Genomic DNA, 26,682 nt, shown 5'->3' with positions numbered 1-26,682 from the left:
ACAGAGGCTGCTTGTTCCCAGCTGCCCAGACCCAAAATAATCAAACAGAAACTATATTAATTGCAATATTGCTTGGCCTATTATTTCATGTTTCTTATTGGCTTGCTCTTATATCTTACATTAACCCATTTCTATTAATCTGTGTATCACCACGTGATTGTCTGGCGTTTGGTGTCTGTCTTCTGCAGTGGCTACATGGCTTCTCCCAGGCTTCACCTACTCTCTTGCTATATCTCTTCCAGCTATATTATGCCCGTCATAGGCCCAAGAAGCTTCTTTATTCACCAATGGCAATAAAACATATTTATAGCATACACAGTGGAATCCCACATTATCTCCCCTTTTCTGTCTAAATAAAAAGGGAGGTTTTAACTTTAACATAGGAAGCTTACATATAACAAAACAGGTATCAAGCAAGAATTACAGTTACAATATTTATATCTACTTAATCTTTTATCATAACTAAGAAAAACTATAATTATAACTATCTATTCTTCAACTTCATCAAAAACTCCAGAAGGATATAATATTACCTAAGTTAACAGAAAATGCATTGTAAGCAACTTCCAAAACTCTAGAATTGACAGAGACATCTTGCTACCTGAACAGTCTGTAACACTGGGGCACCCATCTTCAGCCTACAGGCCCATTTTTCAAGAAGGGAAATTTTAAAGACAGTTCCACCTATATTGGCAGCTTGTCGGTCACTTTCTTCTGTGTCCTGCAGAACATCTGGCAGACTCTTTCATGAAGCAGGAACCCTGGAAGACTGTCTCATCTTTAGGCAACTTCAGCAGTCATTTTTCTGTGGGTCCTGCACATCCAGTTTATACAGAATAACATCAAGAAGTCCAGGCAAGAGCAGTTTCTTACCCAAATGGCTAATAAACTCTATAAGGAGCCTCTTCAATGCCTATCATCCTCTTGAAGTAGATTGCCAGGAGTAGATGTGTCTCATTGTCATGAAAAGTCCTAAGTTTTTAAAATATCTTAAATGCCATATTCTGTTAGTCTTTAAAGATTTGAAGAATATCTATCCATCTGAAATATATCTCTGTACATTTAGAAAACCTAACATGACTACAAGCTTGACTATCACAGGTGACTGTATATTAACCTGTATTTCTTAATTATACATTACATTCTAAAATAAGTTGCACAAACATAATACCTTAATTAAGAGCAGAAATATACATATAACAAAACTGACCTTAAATTTGTATCAGTAGACCAAGACCCATACCAATGTAAAGTATTCATCTCTATAGCAATTTCAATTAATTAAACTCATAATATCAGGACCTCTAATTAGCTAAATTTTCTTTGTTATTGTATACAAAGTATGAAACCTATAAAAATCAGTTCCAAAGTTTATATAAAATGATGTGTTTTGATAAACATTCATTGTTTTCCTGTATGTAAGAGCCAAGTGAGATAGTCTTATCAGGTATGAAAATTGGGGCTAGTACTCAACAAGCTTATTTAACTAACCAACAGTGCAGGGTCTCGGCTCAGTGGCTGATAATAAACCCAAAACCAAGGCACCTCAGAAGCAGTTTTTCTTCAACACTGAGACAATTTTAGCTCCATATTTTTATTACTTTGCAATTATACTGTAATTCCATTCCTCACAAATATGGCTATGCCCAAGATTCCATCCCCTGGGGTCAAATCACACATTGCTTGATAAGGAAGGTTGGATTCAATTGATTTATATATCCTTAGGTCCTATTCTTTTTCCACCTTGCATTTTTTATTTGACAATCTCAAACATGTATACGAAGATCAAGTCCATCCCCAGCTCTTCCCTCCTCCCACTCAGCCAGATCTCATGTACTCTGGCTGATCTAGAACTTTCTATGTTATGATGTAGATCAGGTTGGCCTCAGGCACACAGAGATCTGACTGCTTCTGTCTAAAGAGTACTTTGCTGTGCACTTAGACTTTGCACAATTTTTTATTGTGATTTTGCTCATTTTATCAGTCTTTCACTGAAACTTTTCTTCAGACTGTTACATGAGAGAAATAGCCTAAGCAAAGAACATACTTCGGGGGTCTCTGGAATATGTTCTTCAACGTTTTCCTGCCCGTGGGTAGTGGGCCTTGGCCTGAGAAGGTTTAGTCTGTGATGATGTATGCTGAGTAGATCTAGGTTGAAAAGGCTTAGATTGGGGTCTATGTGGCTTGAACTGAGTAGATGTGGATGGGGAGGGTTTTGCTTGCGAGGGCTGGGGATGAGTGGGTTTAGCTTGGGAAGGCTGGGGATGACTGGGTTTAGCTTGGGAAGGCTGGGGATGAGTGGGTTTAGCTTGGGAAGGATAGGGATGACTGGGTTTAGCTTGGGAAGGCTGGGGATGACTGGGTTTAGCTTGGGAAGGCTGAGAATGAGGGGCTTTAGCTTGGGAAAGCTGGGGATGAGGGTTTTTTTTCTGAGGTTGAATGGGCTTAGGCTCAAAGTGTTTGACCTGGAACTTGGGTTGATGGAAGTTGAACTGGCAGGTAGATGAAAGTTTACTCTCAGGTGTGGACTGAGAGCCTGGCTGGAAAGCTGAATCTGAAGGCCTTCCCTGTTTAATCCTTTGAGATCCTTGATGACGAACAGGTATTTTTGGTTCTTGAATGACTCCTGCTGGCTGACAGGACGGAGGGTGAGGGTACTTACTATGCGATGTTGTCCTCGCAGGTTTTCTAGAGGCTTCACTCAGCTGCACCCCCTGGGTACAGGCTTTCACAGTCTGCGGCTTCCCTGCTACTGTTCTTGCTTGCCAGCCCAGAGAATGTGAGTGATCTACATGAGAGACCACCTGTGGGCTCTCAGGATGGTTCTGCACATGAGGAATTTGTCTTTGTGATCTCCCAAATGTTCCACTCGAATGATGCCCCTCAGAAGCTCCTGAAATTTTCATGAATCCTTGCCCTGAATAAAATCTCCAGGGTTGGAAGTTCCGAGGACCAAAGCTTTTCCCTCTGCCACGTACCCTTGTATTCTGATGGGGCAAAGGATAGAACCACTTAGCCGGGCTCTGCTGTGACCCAAAGTGGGGGCTCAGAACCCAAGGGGCTCTCAAGGGCCCGTGGTAAAAGTTACTTCCAAATGTGGTCGGCAGGGGCCACGGGTTTACTGGTGGAGGCACAAACACTGGAGTCTGGTGCAGATTCGGAGCATTCTGCCTGCCCTCACATTGCACTCCAGGCTCTCTGCCTGGCACCTGAGCTCGGCTTTCAGATGGGCTTTTTGTCTGACTACATGTTTGCTGGCTCTCACCTCCAGTCGTACTGGGGGAAAGTTGAATATCTTGAGGAATTTCTAAGTCTTGGTCTACCTGAATGCCCAGCTCCCTGGCCAGAGACGCCATATCTTCTAGGGACACATGTCTAAGCGAAGGGGACATTACTTCCTGGAGGGCAGCTTGAAGGGCCTCCAGCGTCTTCCTTCTATCCCCAGCTTCCTCCGCTTCCCAAAACAGTAACTGTGACGGCTTCAGTCTCAGGATCCTTTGGAAAATCTGAGCCTCTTCACTCTCCTTGGCCTGAGGACCAAGGACAAAGTAGCATCTTTCAATAGCATCTTCCCCTAAAAACATCAGCAAGTCCCATTCCTTCTCACCAAGGCAGTCGGTGAAGAAGAACACGGCTGAGGAAATTTCCACCAGAAAACCAAATTGAGTCCAAAAGCTTTCAAGATCTCCACGAAGGTTGGTCACAGCAACAGGCTTTTGGAAAACATGAGGATTTCCCCTTAGCTCCTTGTCAGGAAAACACCATGTCACCTCCACCAGGCCATCAGAAATTTGCCGAGGAAGCACAGGAATGGACGGATCCTGATGGAGAAAGATTTTGTGCGGTTTCTGTGGGGAGGAGCTGAGCAATGTGTTAAGGATTCTGGACTTGGAGAAGCTACAGTGTCCTAGCCGCACAAAAGAGATGACAGGCATCTTCCTGAGACTCAGAAATGCTTCTGTTTCCCTGGGGGGGCCCTCTGAGGACCGCGCTGGGTGCTGCTGTAAGTCTCTCATGGCCCCCAGCATTAAGATGCTCTTGTTGCTTTCTGCATCTGGCAGCAGGAGAGGAAGAGCGAACTGGCACTGGTACATGTTTGACAGGACTTCACGTTGCAGAGAGCTGTCCGAACAAAGCAGGCAGGCGCAAAGGACATCAAGGGGGTTGATGGTTTGTATGTCTCCAATTTCTAAATTCTCTATCCCAGCCAGCAACTCCTCGTTGCTCTCTTCATCCACCGTCTTGGGCTTAAGAATAAAGTCTCTGGCTGTCAAGTCTAAAGCCTGCACTTTCACCAGGAAATTCCAAGCTAAGTCTCCCGGAGTCTCAGGTGTCCACTCACTTGGTCGATCTATGGAAAATTGCTTCACAAAGTCTGGGAGAAGCTTTCTGCTTCTGTCCATGTTCAAACAGGACAGGACATGATGGAACACTCTTTTTCTTTCTGTAAAGCAGAGAGGACTCATTATTGCCTTGTTCAGAATCTCTTTCCTGCCCTTAAAAGTACGTAATTGGCAATTTCACCGCCCAAAGTTGAAACAATACAAAATGAAAGTCTCATTTCACCGCCCTTCCTGCCCTGTCCTCTGTCTACGAGGCCTACTAATTTGACATAGTCTATGCCTTAGCCTGTTCTCTGTTGCTGTACTACAGACAATGACCAAAAGCACTGGGGAAGGGGAGGAGTTAAGTCAGCTTATCTGTCCCAGTCATGGTCTACCAGAAAAAGAACTTCAAGACATGAACTCAAGGCAAGAACCTGGACGTAGGAACTGAAGCAAAGGCCACAGAAGAAAACTCCTCACAAGTTTGCTTTATATGGCTTGTTCGGCCTGCTTTCTTATCCATCTCAAGACTACCTGCCTTTTTCTCTACAAGTGTTATTCCTAGTAAGTAGAAAAATATATGTGAAAATGGGAGATAAGGGTAAAATAGAGACAGCATGTAACTTTTTGTGGGGGTGGCACTGCCCACAGTGGGCTGGGTCCTTCCACATCAATCATTAATCGAGAAAATGCCCCCCACAAATATGTCTACAGACAAATTTTATAGAGGCATTTTCTCAGCGGGCAAAGGTGTAAGTCTTACAGCTCTGAGGAGAAAGTTTCCCCAATGCAAGTATTGCAGCTCTGATGTGAAAAGTGTCCTGAGAGTTGGGAGCCAAGGAATACCACAAGTTACACCACACAGCAAGCCTCCCACAGATTTACAGGGGAAAAAGACAGAAGCAAGAAGCAGCAGAGAGGGCTGGAGAGATGGCTCAGTGGTTAAGAGCATTGCCTGCTCTTCCAAAGGTCCTGAGTTCAATTCCCAGCAACCACATGGTGGCTCACAACCATCTGTAATGAGGTCTGGTGCCCTCTTCTGGCCTGCAGACATACACACAGACAGAATATTGTATACGTAATAAATAAATATTAAAAAAAAAAGAAATAGCAGAGAACTGAGTGGGAGGCAGGCTTATATAGGTTTCTTGGGGGTGGAGATTTCCATGGTGGGGATCGGTGGAATTTCAAGTCTTGAGCTCAGGGTGAGCTCAGGGATTAGTGAGGTTTCAAGTTCAAACTTTTTACCCAGCAAAAGATGGTTAGTAAACTAGACAACCTGGGTTTCATCCCTTGGAGTCACACAGTAGAAGGTTAAAAAACCAACTCCCACAAGCTGTCCTCTGACCTCTGCATACATGCCATGGTAAACACGCTCACACGCATGCTCATACACATGCACATGAAATAGAATGTAATTCAACAAATTAAACAGTCGCTCAGAATTTACATAGTGGGCACTCCCCCTTTGGAACCCTTTATATTCTTTGGCACTTTCTTCACTCTCCCTCAATAAATCTATCTTTATTCTGCTTTAAAAAAAAGTTACATAGTTACATGCTGTCTCTATTTTATCCTTATCTCTCATTTTCACATATATTTTTCTATAATAACACTTAAAAAGAAAAATCAGAGCAGGTTTTCCTCTTGACAGATGGCAGCTACCACAAGATGTTTCATCTCTTTTGTTTTGCTGTAACCGAGAGCTTGAGGAAGGTGTGTGTGACAGAGTTTCAGGCAGCCAAGTATGGCTTTCATCCTTCTGCCTGGACTTCTCAAATGCTAGGATTTACAGACATGGAGCACCATGCCCTGAATAACCTAAGGTATAAGACCTGGTCTTGAGGTAGAGCTTAGCTGGTACAATGCCCTTCTAGAGTATGTGAAGTCATGTGTTTCATCCCCAGACTGGAAAAAACAAACAAACAAAAAATAGGAGTGACAGCACAGCCTATGGTCCCAGCACTTGGGAAACAGAAGCAGACGTACCTAAGTTCAAAGCCATTTTTGGCTACAGTGTAAGTCTGAGGACGGCCTGAGATACGTACGGCCCTGTCTCAAAAGAAAAGGTTCTCGAGCTACATGTTTGGTAGAGCCCACTCCTGTTCTATGGAGTCTATTCTATGTTTCTGTCTCACATGCAATACTTGTGTACTTTTAGTACAAAAATCTTAGTGTTGTAGGAGTGTGTGCGTGTATAGATGTGCTTGCCATGGAATGCATGTGACAGTCAAGGGACAGCCTTCAAGAGTTGGTTCATTACTCTACGTTCATTTTTAATAAACCTATACTTTCAGTACTCAAAAAAGAAAAAGGATTGCACACATCAATGTCTCTTGGTCAGGATGGTGATCTATGGACCAGGTCCAGACATCCTGAGATCTTAACTATGCACCGAAAGTTCCTCAACTGATGCTCTCCACTTAGTTAAAACTAAAAATTGCAAAACCCAATTTGTTTCTGGCTTTGAAGCCACTAAAATTACTAAGGTGCTTTAATCTGAAAACAGAAAGTACTGTCTAAAGTCACTGGCTAGTGGCTGGAGACAGAGATCAGGCAGTACGACGCTTGGCTGGCATGCACTGAGGTTCCATCTCTAGCACCAAATAAAATCACGTGTGGTGATCATGCCTGTAATCGTACAACTTCAGAGGTGGAGGCAGGAGGATCAGAAACTCAAAGTCATCCTCAAGTACATAGTCACTTCAGGACTATCCTGGGTGTCACAAGACTCTGTCTCATGTGAATAAATGGGACCTCCTGAGACTGAAAAGCTTCTGTAAAGCAAAGGACACTGTCACTAAGACAAAAAGGCAACCCACTTACTGGGAGAAGATCTTCACCAACCCCGCAACAGACAAAGGTCTGATCTCCAAAATATATAAAGAACTCAAGAAACTAGACCGTAAAAGGCTAATCAACCCAATTATAAAATGGGGCACTGAGCTGAACAGAGAATTCTCAACAGAAGAACTTCAAATGGCCAAAAGACACTTAAGGTCATGCTCAACTTCCTTAGCGATCAGGGAAATGCAAATCAAGACAACTTTAAGATACCATCTTAGCCGGGCGGTGGTGGCGCACGCCTTTAATCCCAGCACTCGGGAGGCAGAGGCAGGCGGATCTCTGTGAGTTCGAGGCCAGCCTGGTCTACAAGAGCTAGTTCCAGGACAGGAACCAAAAGCTACGGAGAAACCCTGTCTCGAAAAATCAAAAAAAAAAAAAAAAAGATACCATCTTACACCTGTCAGAATGGCTAAAATAAAAAACACCAATGACAGCCTTTGCTGGAGAGGTTGTGGAGAAAGGGGTACACTCACCCATTGCTGGTGGGAATGCAAACTTGTGCAACCACTCTGGAAAGCAGTGTGGCGGTTTCTCAGGAAATTCGGGATTAACCTACCCCTGGATCCAGCAATACCACTCTTGGGAATATACCCAAGAGAGGCCCTATCATACAACAAAAGTATATGCTCAACTATGTTCATAGCAGCATTGTTTGTAATAGCCAGAACCTGGAACAACCTAGATGCCCTTCAACGGAAGAATGGATGAAGAAAGTATGGAATATATACATATTAGAGTATTACTCAGCAGTAAAAAACAAGGACTTCTTGAATTTTGCATACAAATGGATGGAAATAGAAAACACTATCCTGAGTGAGGTAAGCCAGACCCAAAAAGAGGAACATGGGATGTACTCACTCATATTTGGTTTCTAGCCATAAATAAAGGACATTGAGCTTATAATTCATGTTCCAAGAGAAGCTAAATAAGAAGGTGAATCCAAAGACAAACACATAGGCATCCTCATGAATATTAACCTTCATCAGGTGATGAAAGGAGACAGAGACAGAGACCCACATGGGAGCACCGGACAGAAATCTCAAGGTCCAAATCAGGAGCAGAAGGAGAGAGAGCACGAGTAAGGAACTCAGGACCACGAGGGGTGCACCCACACACTGAGAAAATGGGGATGTTCTATCGGGAACTCACCAAGGCCAGCTGGCCTAGGTCTGAAAAAGCATGGGATAAATCCGGACTAGCTGAACATAGCGGACAATGAGGAATACTGAGAACTCAAGAACAATCGCAGTGGGTTTTTGATCCTACTGCACGTACTGGCTTTGGGGGAGCCTAGGCAGTTTGGATGCTCACCTTACTAGACCTGGATAGAGGTGGGCGGTCCTTGGGCTTCCCACAGGTCAGGGAACCCTGATTGCTCTTCAAGCTGATGAGGGAGGGGGACTTGATTGGGGGAGGGGGAGGGAAATGGGAGGTGGTGGCGGGGAGGAGGCAGAAATCCTTAATAAATAAATAAATTAAAATAAAAAAAACATAAAAAAAAAGACTCTGTCTCATGGATCTGAAATCCACTCTGTAGGAAGGTGTTTATGCCTAGTACTATAGACGTGGTCAAAAGCTCATAGTTAGGGAGGGCATAGGCCCTGCAGGAGAACATGTTGCTTCTGTTGTGCTGAATGAACATGCTGTCAAACTGCCTCCTGATGGATGTGTATACCCATACTCTAGTGATGCCATCAGCCTTGGTCAGAAATGTCTCCTTCAAACCAGGCAGTGGTGGTGCATGCCTTTAATCCCAGCACTTGGGAGGCAGAATCAGGCAGCTCTCTGTGAGTTCAAGGCCAGTCTGGACTACAGAGTGAGTTCCAGGACAGCCAAGGTTGTTAGAGAGAAACCCTGTCTCAAAACAAAAATAAATAAATAAATAAATAATAAAAAAAAAAGATCTCCTTCTGCAGCAAACTAGTTAATACAGAGTCTCACAGCTGGCCAAGGTTTGGGAATAAATGACTAGCTAGTGATTAGCACTTAAACGAATACCCACACGATCCCTTCCTCGGCACAGAGAGCATGGTGGATAAAGGGGTAGATGGAGACAAGGGCCGGAAAACGCTGTCTTCTAGGCAAGAAATGGCCTGAAAGCTGTCCTCTGACCTCCACCCCCCCCAACATACAGACGTAGATAGATAGATAGATAGATAGATAGATAGATAGATAGATAGATAGAATGTAATTAAAAGGCTTGGTACTCACATAAAAAGGAAGAGTCTCTGGGTGGTGGTGGTGCACGCCTTTAATCCCAGCACTCGGGAGGCAGAGGCAGGCAGATCTCTGTCAGTTTGAGGCCAGCCTGGTCTACAAGAGCTAGTTCCAGCACAGGCACCAAAGCTACAGAGAAACCCTGTCTCAAAAAAAATAAAATAAAATAAAAAAAGGAAGAGTCACATCTAATATTTTGTTTCACAGTTAGACATCTTCGGTTGAGAACAATTAATTTCTCTAGATCAGCTAGCATGAGAACTATTTCGTTTTGTGTTTGCTTTGAGACAGGACTTCATTAGCCCAGACTGACATCAAATTCCCAGTCTTCCTTCCCCAGTCTCAGAATGTTGGCATTACCTGCATGCACTCCCACACCCAGAGAGAGGATTCTGAATGTTCCCCAAAGAAATCATACGTGTCTGGGCAAAAGCTAAGCCAATTACCCTCAGCTGATTAGCACACCTTGTTCGTGTTTACCGAAACGTTATATTTGTACTCCATAAACATGCAGGTCACTGTGCATCAATTCAACTAAAAATGTAACTTTAAAAATAAAAAACATGTAAGAAAATGTATAGAGATTATATACAGGTAGCAGGCTGCTTTCTTTTCTTTCTTTCTTTTCTTTATTTTTTCTTCTTTCTTTTTTCAGGTTTTTCAGTGTGCAGTCCTGGCTAGCCTGAAACTCTGTGCCTCAGGCTGGGCTCAAATTTTCAGTAATCATCCTGCCCCAGAATGAGCTCCATCACGAGCCACCAAACCTGATTCACTATGCCATTTTAAATAAGGGGTTTGAGTATTCACAGATTTTGCTAGCCAGAGGATGACATCAAATCTATTTTCTGGTCCTGGAGAGATGGCTCAGAAGTAAGAGCACTGGCTGCTCTTTCAGAGGTCCTGAGTTCAATTCCCAGAAACTACATGGAGGCTCACAAACGTCTGTAATGAGATCTGGTGCCCTTTTCTGGTGTGCAGCCACAACACTGCACACATAATAAGTAAGTCTTTAAAAAATACATCTATATTTCCATTGGATCCTGACTCTTTCTACTACACAACAATCTCCCACTTCCCAGACCTGGGAACTGCTTTGTTCATCATCTTCCCCCACACCCCAGAGAAAACCCATGTGATGTGGGAGGTGATGTATGTAGTGAATATGTTTTATTGCCATTGGTTAATAAAGAAGCTGCTGTCAGCCAATGGCTTAACAGAGTAAAGCCAGGCTGAAAGAGGTGTATGGAGACAGTAGGAGGAGTCAGGGAGAAGCCATGTAGCCGCCAGAGGAGAAAAAAACAGCCACCAGCTGGAACCTTGCTGGTAGGCCACAAACCTCATGATAAAATATAAAATAATAGAAATGGGTTAATTTAAGATATAAGAGCTAGCTAGCAAGATGCTTAAGTGATTGGCCAAGCAGTGGTTTAAATGATATAGTTTGTGTGTGACTATTTTAGATCTGTGCAGCAAGGAACAAATGGCCTCAGCCAACACCCATGTAAAAAAAAAAAAAAGATTTCCGGTTAGTGGATTAGCCATATCATGTCTCCTCTCCAGGATGCCTTGACACTTCTGTAGCCAATGATAATCTGTCTAATTAACTACACACTGTCGCCATACCTTCAGTGTGCTCCTCCTCCTCTTCCAATGAAATGCCGCTCTCTGGAGCCTCGTAGCTACCTTCTTCATCTGAAAATCTCATGGTTTCTTCATCAGAAAACCCCATGGTTTCTTCATCCTCATGCTCCTCTTCCTCTTCGCCATCATATACAAAGCACTGTAGGTCATCTGAGGCCCCTTCCTCCACAAGGGTCTCGATATCTTCCGGGTACCCAAGAGACTCTTGATATTCCCCTTCTCCTAAGTACAGAGAATCGTCTGGCTCCTCGTATCTTTGCTCATCATTTAAGTAAGTGATACCCGTTGGAATGTCATACTCAGCTCTTCCAACTGAACGTGGGGCCATGATTTGTGGTGTGCCACACCCCTCCTGATTCTCCCTGGAGGATCCTGCAGTTTCCCCGTTGTTACTTTCCCAATAGACACATTCTTTCTCTTCAGAAAGCACTGCAATCTCTCCATTCTCCGGAGTTCTCCTTCCAAGGAAAAAGGGGTCTGCTGAACCCCTGCTCACTCCCACAGCTGCTTCAGCCCCCTGCTGTGCGACTTCTGAAAAGAAAAGATTTCATTATTGCCTCTGTTTTTTTTCCAAAGTAAGGATTTTAAATTAACTTAAGTCTCAAGTCCTCAAGCATCGCCTTTTTTTCTCCTTCCTTTCTTCCATACAAAAGTTATCTGTGTTGCCTGGGCTGGCCCAAACACTTGAGCTCAAATATGTTCGTTCCTCGTCCTCCCGGGCTAGCTGCGGCTCTAGGAATACAATCAGCCTCTCTTCTTTATCTCACCAGAAGATCAAATGCCAATTGTGCATGAATAACCAATCAATTATCAGAACTAACTTTCCAGAGAGAAAAAAAAATCAAAGCAACTGCTGCCTCTCTGAGCAGCTTCACATGGTAAAAAAGTGAAAAGAAGTCTAGCTGTTATGAACTAATTAAATTAATCCATATTAATATGCTTAATTAACACTTGTATTAATTATACATTCAATGTAACCCACACTCAGATTTCTTTGGGCCACTGCTAAGGAAGTCTCAGTAACTCCTAATGAATGAGCTGATTACTGTGTTGGAATAGTGTATTCTAGAAATAGCAAACTGTTTCTCCAGGCACCTGAGGCTCGTAAAGGTTAGTTTTCAACTGTCAACACAGCTTAGAATCGCCAGAGAAGAGGCTCTCACGTGAGGCGTTCTCTACAGTGGGTTGGCCTTTGGACGTGGCTATGGAGAACTGTTTCAAATGAACTGATGTAGGAAGGCCCACCCCAGCCACTGTGGGTGGTGGTAATCCCTAGGCAGGGGGTCCTGAAGAGCAGAAGAGTCCAGAAAAGAAGTTGAGCACAAGCCAGCAAATAAAAGGCATTCTTTTGTCCCTGCTCCTGACTGTAGAAAGGACGGGACTAGCTCTCTCCTGAGAGCCTCTGTCTCTGTGACTCCTCCCACAATGATGAACTGTGGCCCGGGATTATGAACTAAAATCACCCCGCATACATTACTTTTGTTTTTTTTAATGTATACAATAGTCTATCTGTATGTATGTCTGCAGGCCAGAAGAGGGCACCAAACCCCATTACAGATGGTCGTGAGCCACCATGTGGTTGCTGGGAATTGAACTCAGAACCTTTGGAAGGGCAGGCAATGCTCTTAACCACTGAGCCATCTCTCCAGCCCCCGCATACATTACTTGTTGTCACAAATTACTTTGAATACAGTAACTGGAAAGGAAGCTAGAACAAGGTTTGGCCTGTTTTAAGGATCATGAACATACACTGTTTTAATCTAAGCCCTATCTCTATCATCCCTTAAAATCATCTTGGGTCTTCTTTTAGTATATTACTTAAAAAATTGAAAGGAAGGAAAGAAGGGAGGGAGGGAGGGAGGGAGGGTGGATGAAAGAAAAGAAGGAAGGAGAAAAGAAAAAAAGCTACATCTCCATCTAGTGGTTATTTCTTGAATTGCTAAACAATAAACTGGACTAGTTCCCCGCCCCCATCACTAGCCATTACTACGTTTTGTAACAAGTCCATTTTTAAGACACTATACATTTTTACTAGCTCTTATTAATCACACAATTAATAGTAGCATTCTCTCTCTCACACACACACAGCTCATAGTTTGATTACACTCATCCCATACTGCTCTCATCCTCTCTCCTCCAACTTGTCTTTCTATTCCCAACAGATGCTCTCTCCCACCTTCTTATCATACATATTTAATGTGCAAATATAGAAATGTAGATTTACAAATGAGAGAAAGCATGTGATGTTTGTCCTTCAGATCTGATATCACGCAATATGATCTTTTCCGGCTCTATCCACTTTTCCTACAAACATGATGTCATCCTTTCTGTTTGTTCTTATGCTTGCTTAATTTTGAGACAGGCTCTCACTCTGTAGCCATGGGCAGCTTGGAACTTGCTATGTCACCCAGGCTGGTCTGCAATTCTTGGTCCTCCCACCTCTGCCTGTGTAAGAACTACAGACATAAGCTAACATGCCTGACTTTCATTGTGATGGCTAAACTATACACCATTGTCTTTATATGGCATATTTTCTTTATTCATGCATCCACTGATTGAAAATAGGTGGATTCTGTAAACTGGCTATTGTGAAAAGTGCCTCAGTAAACAATGGCAGAGTGCTATCTATGTGCACTGGTTTTGATTCCACTGGATGGATGGATGGATAGATAGATAGATAGATAGATAGATAGAGTTATTTTTGGATCATCTAATAGTATTTGTGCATACTTTTAAATAGCTAGTATAGAGTAGGATGTTCTATCCTATGTGTGTGCAGCAAACATCCATGTGTTTCTGTGTGCACTCGTTGATGCAAGTGCACATGCCTGTGGAGCCTGGGGGTTGGAGCTGGGCTATATCTTCTTCTCTTGTGAGTCTAGCCGGCCAGCAAGCTCCAGAGACTATATCTATTTGCCTCTGCCTTCCAACGCTGGGTACATGGGTTCATGCTACCCTGGCCAGCACTCTAGGTGGATCCTGGGAATCTGAATTCAAATCCTCATGCTTTCCCAGCAAGCATTTTACCACATGAGTCAATCTCCCCAGTTCTGGTAGATATGCCAACAGCCAAGCTATCTGATACATTGTTTACATATAATAAAATTCCATACTGAGTCCCACTGTATGGATCCCATACAATAGTTGTTATATTAACGTGCAGGTTTTTCTTCCTGAGTCTGGATTAACTTATTTAATATTATACTTTCCAGATCCATACATATTCCTGAAAACGTCATCATTTTATTTTTCTATTCCTTAGAGAACCTCATTTGCATTATCCGTTCATCTGTTGGTAGACACGTAAAGCTGGTTCCGTATCCTTGCTATCATAGATAAAGCGGTGATAAACACAGAATGTGCAAATGTCTGTGTGGTATATTATGGTGTATTTTCCTGGAAATACACCCAAGGAGAAGAACAGCTAGGTCATATGACAATTCTGTTTTTACTTTCATGTTCTCCCTTATATACAGATCACTGTTTACAACGTATGCACGCATCTACATGAGTAGGTAGAAGTGCGGGTATAGTATAAAACTTAAGGAGACCAAGAGAAGATAGTAATAGGTGAACAAGAAGGACAGAATGCAGGCAAAAGGACATGAGTCATGAAAGAAGGTATAAAGCTACCTTTTATTGAAAAACATTTCCATACAATATTTTTCCCTGTGCGAAAATATGGTCAAAATATATTATATGAGCCAGGCGGTGGTGGCGCACTCCTTTAATCCCAGCACTCGGGAGGCAGAGGCAGGCGGATCTCTGTGAGTTCGAGGCCAGCCTGGTCTACAAGAGCTAGTTCCAGGACAGGAACCAAAAGCTACGGAGAAACCCTGTCTTGAAAAATCAAAAAAAAAAATATATTATATGGGGAAAAAACTACTTTTTCCCCCATTTTGAACTCCATCTTAGTTTCTTTTTTCTCTCTTTATGTGAACGAGTAAATAAAAATATAATTCAAAGCAGGAGAATAGCTGGGCAGTGGTGACACACGCCTTTAATCCCAGCACACAGGAGGCAGAGCCACTATGAGTTCGAGGCCACCCTGGTCTATAGAGTGAGTTGCAGGACAACCAGGGCCACACAGTGAAGTCCCATGGCATGAGAATGGCCGTTCTGTCTGTACAGAAGTTCACTGAGAGCAGAGGTGTGGGACTCCACAACTTTTTGAGCGGCTTCCTTAAAGTAGCTGTATTTTAGTCGTGAATTAATGACAATAAAGTGATTTTTTTAAAAAAGAAAAAATAACCATATTCTATAGAGTATGAGTTTCAAGACCTTAAAACCTGTATTAATCAAATGAAGAAATCACAATTTTAGAAACTACTGTTTTACCGGCATTCTTTCCCAGAGAACAGGAAGCTGCCGATTCTCTGGCAGGTTATTACAAATGGTTTTCCCTGTACTTTCAGAGTGAATAGTCAAAGGCCCTGCTCAAGGTCTTTGGGGGCGTGAGTCTCAAATGTACCTACCTGTGCAGGAAAGCCCTAGAGAGTACCATGATTGACAGTGAGCTCTTTCCCAGCCCCAGAACAATGAGGATCTGCTGGGGGCACTGAAAGGGGGGGGGGGTGGCTAAGCACTAGGATCAGTGAAGACCAGTCTCCTAATCAATGGGATCATTGTTCCCTGCTGTAAAAACTACACTTCCTGTCTCAGAATTCAGTAAGAATCGCCTTCAGAAGTCAAATCCAAACAGCAGGCAACAATTCATTTTCTTTTTTAGAAAATCCGTTCCTCCCCCTTTCCTTCAAAATTTAAAAAAGCAACTTACCACGCTTTAAGTCCAAAGTGGCAGCTGCCTCTGGGAACACGTCAGACAAACACCTGAGGAAACAATGACAGCTCTCCTCTCCTCTCTTCCGGATCACAATTAACAGCTTCCGACTTTTCTTCAGGGGATCTGGAATCTGCTCTAGCATCTCATACTCGTCCTCAGAAATCAGTCTCTGAGAGGCTAACATGTCCAAGAGAGAGTCGGGGTCTTGCTGGAGGACATTAAGCAACTTCGTTCTTTGTCTTGCTATGATTTCTGAGGAAGCACTCTTGGTAGCCATTGCTTCCTGAAAACCAGGAAATGAATTAAAACATTCTGGCAAGTATAGAAGTGTAAGAGAGAGAAAGAGAAAGAGAGAGAGAGAGAGAGAGAGAGAGAGAGAGAGAGAGGAATTCTACTTAGCAAAGATAAAATATGTCAAGAATACCTTTGTTGGCTTTGTTGGAGAGGGCAGAGAAGAACAAACATAGGAGGGGAACAGCAGCTCAGAGCACTCTGTCCTTGATTTCCTGGTTGCTGGCCCTTTATCTGCTCGTGTGTGTGTGTGTGTGTGTGTGTGTGTGTGTGTGTGTGTGTAAGTGCTTGCTGAGGACAGAAACCTCTCTGCTCTTTGATTATTAATACCGGACAGCAGTGGGGAAACAGGATGATTGGGATAAAGGATAGGGGAGCAGGGAAGCACAATTCTTAGTTAAGGGAGCCACCTTAGGGTTGGCAAGAGACTTGAACCTAGAGTGGCTCCCAGGAGCCCAAGGAGATGTCCCCAGTTAGTTCCTTGGGCAGCTGAGGATAGGGAACCTGAAATGACCCTATCCTATAGCCATACTGATAAATATCTTGCATATCACCATAGAACCTTCATCTGATGATGGATGGAGATAGAGACAGAGACCCACACTGGAGCACTGGACTGAGCTCCCAAGGTCCCAATGAGGAGCAGAAGGAGGGAGAACATGAGCAAGGAAGTCAGGACCACGAGGGGTGCACCCACCCACTGAGACAGCGGGGCTGATCTATTGGGAGCTCACCAAGGCCAGCTGGACTGTGACTGAAAAAGCATGGGATAAAACCGGACTCTCTGACCATGGCGAACAATGAGGGCTGATGAGAAGCCAAGGACAATGGCACTGGGTTTTGATCCTACTTCATGTTCTGGCTTTGTGGGAGCCTAGCCAGTTTGGATGTTCTCCTTCCTAGAAATGGACGGAGGGGGGAGGACCTTGGGCTTTCCACAGGGCAGGGAACCCTGACTGCTATTTGGACTGGAGAGGGAGGGGAGAGGAGTGGGGGGGGAGGGGGGAGGGGGGAGAAGGGGGGAGAAGGGGGAGGGAAATGGGAGGCTGGGAGGCGGTGGAAACTTTTTTTTTTCTTTTTCTCAATAAAAATTTAAAAAAAAAAATACCGGGCAGCAGAAGCACGCCGCACACAGTAGCGCACACCTATCATCCTAGCATCCAGAAGGCAAAGGCGGGAGAACCAGGATTGCCGCAGTCTCAAGGTTAGCCGAGTCTACACTGTGTTCTAGGCCGGTCAGGACCGCGTAGAAAGACCCTCTCTTAATAAAACAAAACAGAACATGAAGTGAAGCTGGGGGCTTCCCCCAGGAAGTTTCCCTTGAACTTCAAATTGGGCTCTATATGCCTGCCCCGGGTACTGTACTATGATGATACCAATGTAAATTAACTGATTTGTGGAGAGCAATCTTCAATATGCAGGTAAACGATAGAGCTAAATAAAGATTCAAAATGTATAACTTTCAACCCAGCAATCCCACCTTGGATGTGCAGGGGCTAGAGAGATGGCTTAGCAGTAAGAATACTCGTTACTCTTACAGAAGAACTGGCTGCTGTTCAGTTCCCAGCATTCACAAGACGGTGGCTTAAAACCATCCATAAATCTAGGTCTAGCCGGGCGGTGGTGGTGCACGCCTTTAATCCCAGCACTCGGGAGGCAGAGGCAGGCGGATCTCTGTGAGTTCGAGGCCAGCCTGGTCTACAAGAGCTAGTTCCAGGACAAGCACCAAAACTACAGAGAAACCCTGCCTTGAAAATCAAAAAATAAAAAATAAAAAAATCTAGGTCTAAAACTGACCTCCATGGGCACCAGGCACACATGTTGCACATGTACATACATATAAATGAAATCTCATATATATAATGAAATTAAAATAAAACGAAAATATTTTGAACAAAATATTAGATACATGCCAAAGATGTATGTATAAAAATCCCAAAAGTATAATAGCAAAAAATCAAAGATAACCTAAATTTTCATAAATTGGAGCTCTGTAAAATATGGTTACAGTAAAATAACAAATATATGTCATACATATATATGAATATATATTTTTTGAGACAGGGTTTCTATATATAACAGCCTTGGTCATCCTAGAATTCACTCTGTAGACCAGGCTGGCCTTACAGAGATCCACCTGTCTGTCTACCAAGTGCTGGGATTTAAAGAGTGTGCCACCACAGCTGACCCACCCACCAAAAAACTACTGAACTGTTAAGATTTTATTTGTGAGACGTTAGTGTGTACTGGGAATTGAACCCTGGTTCCCTGGAAGGGTAGCCAGTGTCCTTAACTGTTATGCTGTCTCTCCAGCTTCCTACTAGCTATTAAAAAAGATAGAGAGACCCTGTCTTGGAAAGAAAAAAAGAAGAAGAAATGCATAAATCAGAACTTAATAAATGATAATACCTACATTATAATATTTTGGAAAATAGCAAGTTATTATAGATCCCATTAAAAAAAAACAAGGGGCTGGAGAGATGGCTCAGCGGTTAAGAGCATTGCCTGCTCTTCCAAAGGTCCTGAGTTCAATTCCCAGGAACCACATGGTGGCTCACACAGAAAGAATATTGCATGCATAAATAAATAAATATTAAAAAAAATTAAAAAAAAAAAAACAAGCTGGGGACGGTAATGTATGCTTTAAATCCCAGCACTGGGAGGCTGAGGTAGGCAGATTTCTGCTGTGGGATAACCCTTCTGTACACTGTGAATATATGTTGCTCTCATTGGCTGATAATAAAAGCTGCTTTCGCCTATACCTAGGTAGAATATAATTAGGTGGGAAAGCCATACTGAATACAGGAGAAAGAAAGGTGGAGTCAGGGATAAGTCAGCCAGCTGCCCAAGAAGCAAGATGCCAGAAGACTGGTAAAGCCACGGCTACGTGGCAATACATAGTTTAACAGAAATGGGTTCATTTAAATGTAAGAGCTAGTTAGTAATCAGCTTGAACTATAGGTCAAGCATTTTGTAATTAATATTAAACCTCTAAGCAATTTTTGTTGTTGTTGTTGTTTTTTCAAGACAGGGTTTCTCTGTGGCTTTGGAGCCTGTCCTGGAACTAGCTCTTGTAGACCAGGCTGGCCTCGAATTCACAGAGATCAGCCTGCCTTTGCCTCCCGAGTGCTAGGATTAAAGGCGTGCGCCACCACCGCCCGACTTGAATGATTATTTATTTATTTATTATGCATACAATATTCTGTCTTGTGTATACGCCTGAAGGCCAGAAGAGGGCACCAGACCTCATTACAGATGGTTGTGAGCCACCATGTGGTTGCTGTGAATTGAACTCCCTTCCTTTGGACCTTTGGAAGAGCAGGCAATGCTCTTAATCTCTGAGCCATCTCTCCAGCCCCCTGAATGATTATGTAAAAGCGGCTGCAGGGCAAGGCAGGACAGAGAAACCTCCATTTGCAAATTTCTGTCAATCTGGTCTACACAGAGAGCTCCTGGGTTATTTAGGGCTATATAGTAAAAAAGAAAAAATAGTATGTAAACTAGGCATGGTGTTGCATGCCTCTAACCTCAACACTGGGGAAGTGGAGGCAGAGGGATCTCTGTGAGTTGGAGGCCAGTCTGGTCTATATACCAAGTTTTAGGTCAGCCAGGGTGGCATATTGAGATCCTGTCTCAGGAAAAAAAAAATGTGCATAGCATAAGTGTATGAACATATACACACATATAGTAAATATTTTATAAGATAATCAAGAGATATTACAAATTTTAATACTAGTTACTTCTGAGGATGAGATTATAAATGGGTTTATATTTTGTACTTTAAATACTATATATTTTAGGGCTGGAGAGATGGCCCAACAGTTAAGAGCACTTACTGCTCTTACAAAGGACCGGGGTTTGATTCCCAGGACCCACATAATGGCTCACAATCAATCATATCTCCAGTTCCAGGAAATCCAATGCCTTCTTCTGAACTCTGCTGGTACCAGGCATGCATATGGTATATATACATACATACAAGGAGGCAAAACACTCAGACACATAAAATAATTTTTAATTTAAATTAATTTTTTGGGACAGGGTCTCTCTAATGTAGCCCTGGCTGTCCAGGAACTCATTGTGTAGACCAGGATGGCTTCAAACTCACAGAGATACAACTGCCTCTGCCTCCCAAATTATTTTTGTCATCAGATATAGAGAAGTCAAGCTGGTGCCCAACCGGAAACTTCACCCCGATTAACTAGTATTTATAGTACTGGAAGTACTGTGCACACCACCAGAGGAGAAAGGCAATTATCACTAGCTCCATAGCCTGTGACCTACAACAGTGACCTGCCGGAAAGATATACTGGTGCAATAGTGGCACAAAGGTTATAGGAATAACCAACTTTCGGACTGAACTTAAGGCCCACTCCATGAGATGGGACCAATATCTGACAATACCTGGGTGACCCAGAACTTGAAACTAGACAGGTCACAGGCATGGGCAGTAGGGGGGAATCTACTACTATTATTCTGCCAAAGGAGCATAGCAATAAAATGACTCTTAATGATATACTGATATAGCCACAGATCAGTGTCTTGCTCAAGCCACATCAGAGAAGCTTCCTGTTGCAGCAGACAGGAACTAACAGAGACACTTGGGCAATATGCAGAGAATGAGAGACTTTGGAGCACACCATCCTAAATGGGCTATCTTCATCAAATTTCAGGGGTCTGTTTGGAAGAGGAGCAGGAAGATAGCATGTACTAGAAGGGACAGATGACTCCAAGGAAACCATCTTCCAGACGCAACAGGACCCGATGCACATAGGAACTCTCAGAGGCTATGGCAGCGCACACAAGACCTGCACAGGTTCAAGCCAGAAGGGGGTCCTAGCACTGAGAGGGGGATGCGGAAGTGGGGTCCCCCTCCTCCACCACTAACCAAAAGGCTATCTGCACTTGATAACTGCCGACAAAGGGAAGATCAGTTCTCACCAATGAGTGACACTGGGTCCATCAACACTCCAGGGCAGGCCCCGTGCCCAGGAGGTGACAATTTTTTGCTAATTGTTCTTTTGTCTGTTTGAATTTCATTTGGGTTTTTTTAGTGGAGGCAGGGATTATATTTCTTTTTTGTTTTTTTTTTTAAATAAAGAGAGAAAAAAGATATAAGGTTGGAACGGTAGGGAGTTGAGAATATGGGAGGAACTGGGGGAGGGAAAAAGCATGATCAAATATTACAAGAAAATATTTTTCAATAAAAAATGTATTTCACCAAAAAGGAGGAGGAGGGGAGGAAAAAGAAAATAAAAACTGATCTACCACCAATTGTTAGTAGCCAAAACCTGATTTTTTTATCAGAATCTCAAATTCAGGATTAACATGGTCTCAACAGGTAATGAAAGCAAAGTGGTAGAGGGTGAGCACCTAGGCTGAAGGTCTCAGTCTAAAGCTGGGCATGGTAGCTCACTCCTTTAATCCCATGGCACCCAAAGCAGAGGCATACAGGTCTCTGTGCTGTCAGCCAGCATGGTCTACATAGCCAGTTCCAGGCCAGCCGATGCTCCAGAGAACCTGTCTCAACCACACAGAACGGCTGTTTCAGAAACTGGCCTAACTGCATGTGGCAGCATGTGTCCGCACTACCTGTCAGCACCTGGGAGGCTGGGGCAGGAGGATCACTTGACCTCAGGGGTTTGACACCAGCCTGGGCAGCATAGACCCTACCTTAAAAATGAAAAGGAAAACAAGAAAAATTAATGTTGAGCTGCTGCTGACCTACCTAAACCTAGCTATTGAGTAGACACCTGGAAAGTCTAAGGGACTTCCTAGGCCTCTGGAGCATAAATTTCAGGTCTCCAGCACACCAAAAAGAAGTACCTCACATTATAGAGAAGAAAAACATATCTCACTGTCTTGATGTCCTTGGGTCTAGGAGTGTCTTGGGGAAAGGCACTGACATCCCTCTCGGAGCTGGGCTCCTTGGTAGTTAATATGCATTCACTCTTTCTTCACAATTCATATTTATCATGGCCTCTGATGTAGATGACCCCATCCAAAATAGCTGTTTTCGTACTCGTAACACATGAGTATTTTAAGGTTACGAGCTTGCAGATAGCATTAAGGTTTCAGATTAGCTCACCTTGAGATGGAGAAATTATCTGGGTGGGGGTGGATATAATCCTTACAAGGGGCCTTAAACGCAGAAGGAAGGAGAATACATGTGAGTTGGGTTATTATTCCAGCAAGATGGGAGACAGCAATTAGAGTCTGGGGTAGCCTCTAGAGGAGTGGTTCCCATTTACTAAATCTAGCTTGCTTCATGCCACTAAATTTGTAGCAACTTGTCATACAATCTCGAGACTTATTTATGTTCAGGAAAACAACTTAAACGGTTGTTTTCCTTCTCTTGGGTTCGCCGTATCTCATCCGTCCTCCACTTGCAGACTACCTCAGTTTTTCATTTCTACTCCCTGCCCCTAGAAGAGACTAGTACTTAAGTTCTATTTGCTAACACGCAAAATACATAAGCAAACAAATAAAAAGCCCTTCTGATTCGTTAGTGTTCACCTTGTTCTGCTGTCAATTAACTAAGATGTTGCATGTGACAGACCAGTAATTGTCACATTTGTTTTAGAAAGTAAGTGGATGAAAAAAGTACGTAGATGATATGGCCGAGATTATTCCCCCGTTCAAAAATGTTTGTATATAATCTTCAAGTTTTGTATTGGAAGAGGTTGAGAACCACAGACGTATTAGAGTTTATCAAGCAAATTTGGAGTTACTAATTTCAAAACGATCTAGAGAACATTTTTACGCTACAGATTTCCGAGCTGTACTCAAGCCTGAAGGATCAGATTTCCTGATGGCAGAGCGCTGGAAACTGTTCTATGTGCGATTTTTAACAAGTTCTATGTGCGATTCCTTGTATGGGATCAGACAATTTGCCTCTGTAATTACTTTTGCAAGAAAACGAGTTAGAGACAAAGATCCTACCCTTGGGGGGGGGGGGGGGGGGGTTGAGGAGAGTGGGGTCGGGGTGTTAGCGAGCGTCCCAGGGAAGACAAACCTGGGAGGCTGGATTTCCAGCCTCGGGATCCTAGTCCCAGTAGCATACACAGTCAGCGGCACTGTTACGCAGAGTCCGACCGCCCTCGAGCCCCACGACCGGAATCCACGCCGCGGGCCCAGACCGGACTGCAAACGCTGAGGTTTCCTAGCACCGCAGTAAAAGGACAAAGACTGCAAACGCTACAGCGGCCAGGGACAGCCGCGAGATAACAGCAAACAGCGCCTTGGTCAGGGGCGGCTCTGGACGCCGCCTTTCTAGGGGGAGCCTCTGGCGCTCGAGGGGGCGGAGTCGGACGCGCCAGCCACGCCCCCTACCGGCGCGGGCGCTCGTTTGGCTCTCCGACTCTCCGGGTCCCAACCACACCACTGCACCGGAGCCTTAAGAGTGCTGCACCTCGGACGACGGAAGTAGTTCTCCGGGCGGAAGCTTATCCACAGGAAGTAGCGGGAGTGCTTTCTCTTCCGGTCTCTTTGGCCTCGGCGGCAGAAGCAAGATGGTGAGTGCGGTGTTCGGGCTCTGTTAATCTCTTTCCATCCTTCTTTCCCGGGCTGCTCCGCCCGCTGCCGGTGCGTGGGGGACGAGATTCCCAATAAGGGGAACTGTTGGGCCGGGACGGGGTGCGTGCGGTGGCCCGCAGGAGCCAGGGGAACGGCCGCTCCTTGGCTGGCCGAGCCTGCGGTCCCAGCGCCACCGTGGGTCTCCGGGCTTTGGGGGTATCGTGCGCGGTGTTGTCCCCGGGGAGATGCCCAGGACAGGTTTGGGAACATTCGGCTCTAAACACCGAGAAACGAGTGGTGTTTCTTCCCTGGAGCCCGGAGCAGGAGGCGGGCACCTTCTTTGCTCTAAACCCTTAACGCTTAAAATCAAGGAGATTGCAAAAGGGCTGACGCCATTTTAGATCGTGTGAGTTACCGGCAGCATTTTTTTAACAATTTTCGTGGGAAGAATTTAATGCTTTGCCCCATATACTTGTTGCATCTCGTCAGTAGTCATTTTCCGTGAAAATGCCAGAGTACGTCGGAAAGTAGTCTTTAAAATTGCTTATAAATGCTTTTACCGTGCAGACGAAAGGAACGTCATCCTTCGGAAAGCGTCGCAACAAGACGCACACGTTGTGCCGCCGCTGTGGCTCTAAGGCCTACCACCTTCAGAAGTCTACCTGTGGCAAATGCGGCTACCCTGCCAAGCGCAAGAGAAAGTGTAAGTGCCTTAATCTTCTGGCCGGTTATGCCTTGAGCTGAGGTAGGCTAGAGAACCCCTTACTGGGTGCGTGGTGGTTGGTACAGAGAGAACTTAGGTGGTTGGTGAAGCTCGGTGAAAGCATTGTAAAGACACTTCTGAGAAAATTGGGTGCTTGAGAAAACCCTTTGGAATCGTGTTTTCTTAGATAACTGGAGTGCCAAGGCTAAGAGACGAAACACTACCGGGACTGGGCGGATGAGGCATCTAAAAATTGTCTACCGAAGATTCAGGTACAGTTTTTGTTTTGATACCATTGGCTCTGGAGGGTGGGATAAGAGTCCTGTAACTTTCCACTGATGAATAGTGGAAATAATACTGTAGCCTGTTTGGGTTGGGTTTTTCCCCTTTAGAGTGTATCTGTGAACCACCCGGATTTTTCAAGACTTGTTCTACGAATGGGGTCCCGAAGGCTACTTACTTGCTTGGTTAACTCTTAGATTTTTCGAGACAGGGTTTCGCTGTGGTTTTGGTGTCTGTCCTGGAACTAGCTCTTGTAGACCAGGCTGGCCTTGAACTCACAGTTATCCGCCTGTCTCTGCTACCTAGACCTCTTCTGGGTGCTAACCCTAGATAGGGATTTTGTTGTTTTTTGGTTTGTTTTTAGCCCTGGAACCGGGACCTTGACATTTCCTTAAGAATACAGAATTCTCTGCCCCATCTTAGACTTTGCTTCAAAATCTGTATGGAAGCCTGCCCTGCTTGCCTCGCTGCTCATCCATGATATAGGGGTTGCCCGTAGGGAAAATGAGATTTGAGTGCTGGGGGCTTCTGGCTACAGTCTGCTGTAGGACCTGACTTGAGGGTCACAAGGCAACAAGCAAGAGAATGTAGACAATGCCTTGTGTTTGAGTTTATGCTGCATGGCGTTGTAACTTTATGTGTAATGGTTTGCTGGTGTTCTGTGCTTCAGATGGCTCACATTAATGAAATGAGGTTCCTAGAGTAGGGGTGAGTGTTGTTACAATTCAGTCTTGGAGCCGGGTGGCGCACGCCTTTAATCCCAGCACTTGGGAGGCAGAGGCAGGCGGATCTCTAAATTCGAGGCCAGCCTGGTCTTTTTTTTTTTTTTTTTTTTTTTTTTTTTGGTTTTTCAAGACAAGGTTTCTCTGTGGTTTTGGAGCCTGTCCTGGAACTAGCTCTGTAGACCAGGCTGGTCTCGAACTCACAGAGATCCACCTGCCTCTGCCTCCCGAGTGCTGGGATTAAAGGCGTGTGCCACCACCGCCCGGCTCAGCCTGGTCTTAACAAGAGCTAGTTTCAGGACAGGCTCCAAAGCCACAGAGAAACCCTGTCTTGAAAAAAACAAAAAAAAAGAGAGAATTTAGTCTTGGTTGAGCAGCTTCAAGGCTGCTGTTCATCTGGTCATTCTTTTCCATCACTAAGGAAAGATTGGAGCCTGTTCTTTGTACCATAAGGACTTTGTTTGGTTCCTTTGAAAATTGGGGAAATGAGTCTAAAATTGTTGGGCCTTTTTATTTGAATCAGTTTGTTGTAATCTGATGTGGGTGTCTTGGTTTTTCGAGACAGGGTTTCTCTGTGGTTTTGGAGCCTGTCCTGGAACTAGCTCTTGTAGACCAGGCTGGTCTCGAACTCACAGAGATCCGCCTGCCTCTGCCTCTCGAGTGCTGGGATTAAAGGCGTGCGCCACCACCGCCCGGCTGATGTGGGTGTCTTAAGTGGAGTGAATGATGGCTTATCAGTGATGTTCTAAAAATAAATGTCTGAACTTATGAATGCTATATTGATTTCAGCGTTTTAACTGAGATAAGCTTATTAAGGTTTATTCAAATTGGAAATTATGTTGATGTTGCTGCATTAAGTTTTCTTGTTTGTTTTTAACCTGGCGCAGGCATGGATTCCGTGAAGGGACAACCCCTAAACCCAAGAGGGCAGCTGTTGCAGCATCCAGTTCATCTTGAGGATTTCAATCTGTCATAAAATAAATGTTCTGGTTTCCAAAATTATGTGTGGTGTGCTAAGGTATTTTAATGTCAGTTCAGTGTTGGGTTTTGTGATTGCTTTGAATTTTAGTAGCATAAGGTTAGTTCCTATGAGGCTGGAGTAGGGGCTGGGAAAGAGAATCTGAACCTGGGGACACAGGAAGTGGTGGGCTGAGTGAGGAGGCTTGCTAGGGAAGACGACCATTAACTGGAATGGTTATGTAAAATACCACAGCTGTGCAGTCTAAATTATTAATCCCTGCTGTGCTTAGGGTGTCTCAAGGTGCTTGCAATCTAAATGGGACTGAAATTTCTGAGCAAAGCCCTCATGGATGGGGGGTATTTGTCCTAACCCTTCTTTTGAGCTCTTGATTCCTG

The 26,682-nt window shown here is 44.1% G+C and overlaps 2 protein-coding genes and 1 non-coding gene across 3 annotated transcripts; 2 read left to right on the top strand and 1 right to left on the bottom strand.

Annotated features, from left to right (window-relative positions):
• Positions 1–1,146: 1,146 nt before the first annotated feature.
• On the bottom strand, positions 1,147–23,347 carry Card6 (caspase recruitment domain family member 6). The gene is made up of 4 exons (XM_041631300.1): positions 23,120–23,347; positions 15,808–16,096; positions 11,013–11,561; positions 1,147–4,444 (listed from the first exon to the last, which is right to left on the bottom strand). The coding sequence occupies exons 2-4, from the start codon at positions 16,088–16,090 to the stop codon at positions 2,073–2,075; spliced, it is 3,204 nt and encodes a 1,067-aa protein (XP_041487234.1). The 5' UTR covers positions 16,091–16,096; positions 23,120–23,347; the 3' UTR covers positions 1,147–2,072.
• A 113-nt stretch (positions 23,348–23,460) lies between these two features.
• Positions 23,461–26,328, top strand: Rpl37 (ribosomal protein L37). Its single transcript, XM_041631301.1, has 4 exons — positions 23,461–23,618; positions 24,187–24,322; positions 24,510–24,594; positions 26,214–26,328. Exons 1-4 carry the CDS (start codon positions 23,616–23,618, stop codon positions 26,281–26,283), a joined length of 294 nt encoding a protein of 97 aa, XP_041487235.1. The 5' UTR covers positions 23,461–23,615; the 3' UTR covers positions 26,284–26,328.
• Positions 26,055–26,135, top strand: LOC121433119. The gene has a single exon (XR_005972282.1). It is a non-coding gene; the product is annotated as a small nucleolar RNA SNORD72 (small nucleolar RNA).
• Positions 26,329–26,682: the final 354 nt, after the last annotated feature.

The sequence above is a fragment of the Microtus oregoni genome, unplaced genomic scaffold, assembly GCF_018167655.1.
Source record: "Microtus oregoni isolate MIOR12 unplaced genomic scaffold, Mior012 000036F_ref0000092, whole genome shotgun sequence".
Lineage (NCBI taxonomy): Eukaryota > Metazoa > Chordata > Mammalia > Rodentia > Cricetidae > Microtus > Microtus oregoni.
This window is presented reverse-complemented; position numbering and strand designations above follow the sequence as displayed.